The sequence below is a fragment of the Vicia villosa genome, linkage group LG1 (genome assembly GCF_029867415.1).
Source record: "Vicia villosa cultivar HV-30 ecotype Madison, WI linkage group LG1, Vvil1.0, whole genome shotgun sequence".
NCBI classification, from domain to species: domain Eukaryota; kingdom Viridiplantae; phylum Streptophyta; class Magnoliopsida; order Fabales; family Fabaceae; genus Vicia; species Vicia villosa.
The window spans coordinates 225,813,031-225,819,392 of NC_081180.1; the positions used below are offsets into that span (position 1 = coordinate 225,813,031).

The 6,362-nt window shown below is 35.2% G+C and overlaps 1 protein-coding gene across 1 annotated transcript; it reads left to right on the forward strand.

Moving 5' to 3' along the window:
• Window positions 1-1,550: 1,550 nt before the first annotated feature.
• LOC131644917 (putative disease resistance RPP13-like protein 1) lies at window positions 1,551-5,946 on the forward strand. Its single transcript, XM_058915532.1, has 2 exons — window positions 1,551-5,469; window positions 5,696-5,946. The coding sequence occupies exon 1, from the start codon at window positions 1,697-1,699 to the stop codon at window positions 5,441-5,443; it is 3,747 nt and encodes a 1,248-aa protein (XP_058771515.1). The 5' UTR covers window positions 1,551-1,696; the 3' UTR covers window positions 5,444-5,469; window positions 5,696-5,946.
• The last annotated feature ends 416 nt before the right edge of the window (window positions 5,947-6,362 follow it).

Below are 6,362 nucleotides of genomic sequence, written 5' to 3' on the forward strand. Positions count from 1 at the left end.
AGGGCGCAAACTGTCCCAAGTCTTGGTTAAATGGGCAGGCTTACCTCACACTGAAGCAACGTGGGAAAATCAAGAAGAGCTGCAAGGAAATTTTTCCAACTTTAACCTTGAGGACAAGGTTAATTTTAATGGAGGGGGTAATGTTATGATAGAAGGCCAGAGGAATATTCCTATCACTAATGCACATGAGGGAAAAGAACACGTGTCACACGATCCAAATTATCAAGAACCAAGACGTGGCACAAGAGAGAGAATTCCTAACAGAAAATACATCACAGACTGTTAAATAGAGGCAGGATTGGGAATGAAAGTGTGTGGAATTTAGTGCATGAAAACCTAGTCTTTTCTCTCTGTGAATTTAGCAGCTTTCCATGGTTGTTAGATTTTCTTGTATCTTCCTTTCCATTTAATTTGCTAATTCTAAATTTCCAGAAGATAAAAATTATTTTGTTTATCTTTTACTGTATACTTATTTGAGAATATAGTACAATTTTAGCCCAAATTATTTTGTTTATCTTTTACTGTTATTTGAAACATAACATCCTATTTATAAGAGATAATTAATTTTTTAATTTATTCAATAATCAATGTATAGGTGGCTCATCCAATACGGCCTTAAATTTATTTTCATAAAAATCATGGCATGATGTGTCCTTTTGATTATTTAGTACAGTGTTTTAAAAATTGAACCGAATCGGTCAAATTGAGAATCAGAGGGATTATCAATTTGATCTAATTGTTGGATCGGGTAAGTTATTGAACCGATGAGAATAAAAAAGAATTAGCCAAAATCAATAAAAATCGGCGAATCGACAGTCTTTAAAAAATTGGCGCATTAAATGCTTGTTTTTTTAATTAGACAAAAGTTGTTTTGATAATATTTTTAAAAAATAAATTTAAAATATACTTTCTTCAAAACTCATTTGGAACATCTTTCTTTCCTTAAAATTAAATTTATTTTAATATGAACTTTCTACCGTTGTGTTGTATGTGATGATTATTTTAGAATTTGAATTTAAAAAATAAGCATCTAAAATTTGTGGATTTGAATTTTTGTTTTTGTATTTTAGGATGTTTTAATATTATTTTTCATACTTTGATAACAATGTTCGTAATATTATAATTTTTTTAAATTAATGTATTACGTTGTTCTGATATATCTGTTTATTAATGTTTGAATCAAATTATTACATTGTTAGTCGGATTAAAATGACTTTGAATTTTTAAAAAAATATAAATTTAGATAACGTTTCTACTCAAAATGCATGCAAGTAAGTTTTGAGAAATACTACATATCCGAAATAAGATTGTTTAAATAACTCAACATGCACTAACTCAACATGCACTCAGTGATGTTTTCAGATATGATAAATTTTATAGAAGTTTAGCAAATGCATCTCCCAAGAATTTTTTTTTCAAAAATGAGATGAATTGTGAATACAAGACATAGACTTCAATAATCATTTTATTCAAATACAAGACATAGACTTCAATAATACTAGTAATTTCCCTTTAAAATAATAATGAATTGTGAATATTACATCCAAAAAAACTGGAACCACAGAACATGCAGATGGTCTTATCCTTACTGATTGACGAGATCTATATAGTAAGGAACCGAAACTGTTGAGCTTAGAACACTCCACCTAAAACCAATTTCTGATTTTCTCACTTAAGTATCTCCTTGATCCAGATCATGGCGCTCGCTGTTTTTGGTGAAGCATGTCTCTCTGGCTTCATTGAAGTTGTCCTTGACAGGCTTGCCTCTCCTCATGTTGTTGACTTGATCCGTGGGAAGAAACTTGACATCAGTTTAGTCCTAAGGTTGAAGAACACTCTTTATGCTGTTGAAGCCGTGCTTAACGATGCTGAACAAAAGCAGATTCATGACTCTGCTGTTAACAACTGGCTTGATGATCTCAAAGATGCTCTCTATGTCGCTGATGACCTCCTCGATCGGATTTTTACTAAAGCTGCAACTACTCAGAAGAACAAAGAGGTCAGTACTGCTAACTATTTCTCTCGCCTTTTCAACTCTGAGGAAAGGGATATGGTTTGTAAGCTGGAAGATATAGTTGCTAAGCTTGAACACATTCTCAATTTCAAAGATATTCTTGGCCTTCAACATATTGCAACTCATCACTCATCCTGGAGATCTACATCAACCTCTCTAGATCACCCATCTAACATATTTGGTAGGGATCAAGACAAAGAGGCCATACTCAAATTACTCTTAGATGCTGATAATGATGTTGATGATAACATTTCTGTGATTCCCATAGTTGGCATGGGTGGGGTGGGAAAAACTACCTTAGCCCAATCTGTGTTTAATACTATAAAGCACCAATTTGATGTTCCAGCGTGGGTTTGTGTTTCCGATGATTTCGATGAACTCAAGGTAACCAAGGACATCTTAGAGGCAGTTACAGGGAGTTCTTGTAATATAAATAATAAAGAGTTACTTCATCTTGATTTGAAGGAAAGACTGTCTGGAAAAACGTTCTTGATTGTTTTGGATGATGTATGGACTGACGATTATGACAGTTGGAACTCTCTTTTAAGGCCTCTTCAATATGGAACTAAGGGAAGTAAAATTCTTGTAACTACCCGTATTGATAAAGTTGCTTCTATGGTCCAAACTTCTCATGCTTACCCTCTTCAGCAATTGTCCGATGAAGATTGTTGGTCCGTGTTTGCAAATCATGCATGTCTTCCTCAAGAAGAATCCAATGAGTATATGGAACTCCAAAAGACTGGCAGAGAGATTGTTAGAAAATGTAAAGGATTGCCTTTAGCAGCACAATCACTTGGGGGCTTGTTGCGACGAAAACGTGACATTAGTGATTGGAATAATATACTAAAGAGTAACATTTGGGAAGTCGAGAGTAAGATCATTCCAGCACTAAGAATTAGTTATCATTATCTCCCTCCCTATTTGAAACGTTGTTTCGTTTATTGTTCACTGTATCCTAAGGATTACAAGTTCAATAAAGACGAGTTGATCTTGTTGTGGATGGCTGAAGATCTTTTACCGTCTCTAAAAAATGGGAAGACTTTAGAAGAAGTTGGTAATGAGTATTTTAATGATTTAGCTTCAAGGTCGTTCTTTCAACGTTCGGGAAGTGGAAACCAATACCAGGGTTTTGTGATGCATGATCTGGTGCATGATTTAGCAACATTGCTTGGTGGAGAATTCTATTTCAGAACAGAAGAATTTGGGAAAGAATCAAAGATCAGTACCAAGACTCGTCATTTGTCATTTTTTGAGTTCAGTGATCCTGTCTTGGAAAACTATGATGTTTTCAGCAAAGCAAAAAACCTTAGGACGTTTTTGATAACCGGTTATAGCTTTCCTCAAGTCAACCATGAAAAGGCAGCATGCATAATTTTTGAGAGTTTAAAGTGTTTAAGAGTTTTGTCACTTCGATATTCTTTTAATGTTGACTCGTTGCCTGATTCAATAGATGAACTAATCCATTTGCGTTATTTGGACCTCTCTTACACAGCTATACAAACATTGCCGGAGTCATTGTGTAATTTGTATAATCTACAAACGTTGAAGTTGCACAGTTGCCCACAACTAACCATGCTTCCAAATGACATGCAAAATCTTGTAAATTTGCGCCATCTTGATATCAGTGGAACTAACCAGTTAGAAGAGATGCCTAGAGAAATGAGCAAATTAAATCATTTGCAACATCTGAGTTGCTTTGTTGTGGGCAATCATGAAAAGAATGGGATCAAGGAACTGGGAACTCTTTCAAATCTTCATGGATCACTTTTTATTCGTAAATTGGAGAATGTTACCAATAGCTTGGAAGCATCAAAGGCACATATCATGGATAAGAAGTACCTTGAGGGATTATCGTTTGATTGGTCTGAAGATGCAAAGGACCATTTTACAAATTCACAAAGTGAGATGGATATACTTGGAAAGTTACAGCCTGCCAAGAACTTGAAAACACTATTTATATCTGGATACAGAGGCACAAGATTTCCAGATTGGGTTGGAGATCCTTCCTACCACAATATTACTCAGCTAACTCTGTCTAATTGTCAACATTGTTGCATCCTTCCACCACTTGGACAATTACGCTCTCTCAAGGGCTTGGAAATCCGTGCAATGAGTATGTTGGAGACTATTGGATTTGAATATGGTGATTCCTTTTCAGGAATCCTCTTTCCCTCCCTTGAACGTCTGGAGTTTAGTAAGATGCCATGTTGGGAAGTGTGGCATCATTCTCATGAGTCAGATGTTTCATTTCCTGTATTAAAGTCTCTTGTGATTGCTGATTGTCCCAGGTTACATGGAAGTTTGCCATCTCATCTTCTTGCCGTGGAAACAATTAAGATTAAACGTTGCAACCAACTTGACTCTTCACTCCCAAGTGCTCCTGCCATCCGCAAGTTATGCATAATTGAAAGCAATAAAATAGGCTTGCATGAACTACCCATTTCATTGGAAGAATTAAAAATTCAAGGAAGAGAAATGACAAAGCTCGTCTTTGATGCCATTGCCATCAGCCTAACATCTCTTCAAATTTTAGATATCAGGGACTGTTTGTCTGCGATATCATTTCCGGGAGATTGTTTACCCTTTTCCTTAAAGAGTTTGTCCATCAGAAATTCTAGTAATCTGAATTTTCCAAAGCAAAACCACCAACACGAGTCACTTCAGTCTTTGAGGATAGATAGGAGTTGTGATTCTCTCACAACCCTCCCATTGGAGATCTTTCCAGACCTCATTTCTCTCGGAATCTATAACTGTGAAAACATAGAATGCCTTTCAGCTTCGAAAATTCTTCCAAATCTCATTGATATTGACATTAGAGACTGCCCTAAATTTGTATCATTCCCAAGAGAAGGATTGTCTGCACCCAACTTGACATCGTTGCGTGTCTCCTGGTGCCTTAATTTAAAGTCATTGCCTTGTCACATAAATAATCTTCTTCCAAAGTTAAAAGAGTTGAAAATATATGATTGCCCAGAGATGGAAACATTTCCCGAAGGTGGTATGCCACCTAGCTTGAGAACAATTGAAGTTCGGAATTGCGAGAAATTATTGAGAAACCCATCTCTATCTTTCTTTGACATGCTTTCCCATCTTTCAGTTGGAGATTTACATGATGGTGTTGAGTCCTTTCCTAAGAAGGGTTTTGCATTGCTGCCTCCCTCCCTTACCTCTCTAACTCTTTGCGATATGAGTCGATTGCACACGTTGGACTGCAGAGGGCTTCTCCACCTGACGTCTCTCCAACTGTTATCAATTCAATTTTGCCCAAAGCTGGAGAATATGGTGGGAGACAGGCTGCCTGCTTCTCTAATGAAACTTCAAATTTTTGGGTGTCCTCTGTTGGAAGAACGATGCCTCAAAAAACACTCTCAAATTTGGCCCAAAATTTCCGACATCCGATGTATTGAAGTTGACTTCAAATTGATTTAGCAAGCTCAAACGTGAATTTTAAACCGGTAATTGTTCTGCACTCCTTACTTGGATTTCTATTATTTACTATAAGATAATGCAATTATTAATTTTGTTTTTACTACCTGTGCTGGATTATAAATAGTTTTACAATGCTCTCTGGCCGTTCCTAACTGTGTTTTCTTACTCTATGTATTGAAATCTGATAATCAGAGATTTGTTTTTTTCTTATATGAAATTTATGCTGAAGTTAAGTTTCATTTGCTAATGCAGTTGGCAGAGTTCTACTACTAATTTCCAAGTCACATTTTGAAGGCCTTGCACACATTCTCGGCTTTTGATGGTCTTTCTTTGCCTCTTAGCTGTTTTGGTTATAGATTCCTATGCTGCTTGAAACACATTGGAATTAGTTTTCTTGATCAGGTTCCAACTATTTCAATTTGTGTAACTTGTTATGTGAGAGATCCTGCAATTCTTTTGTTTCTGTGACTATCATATTCATTACATACACCTTTCTTTCACAATTTATGGCTCTATGAATAAGAGTCCTTTGTGGTAGCTTTTGTTTATCATTGAGGTGTGAAACTTTAATATCTCGGTTTTGGATGCACAAAGATGATAAACATGATAAAAATTTGGTCCCTAATTCTACCACTAAAAAGTTTAGTAATCGAATTTCTAAGTTTGGATAATGAAGATGATTAACATGAAAATTTTAGTCTCTAATTATGTCATTGTCATCAATCTTTTTAGTGATTGATTTTTTGAATTTTGATTTTTCTTTTTATATTTAGATTTTATGATTTTGTTAGTTTTCAGAATTAATCACTTTAACTTAATTTGTGATATCTAATTCTTATGAGAGTATGAGACATTAAAATTAGAATCTTCACATGACAGATGTTTTTTTTTTTAACAAATTTGTCCCGAGAGAAATTGA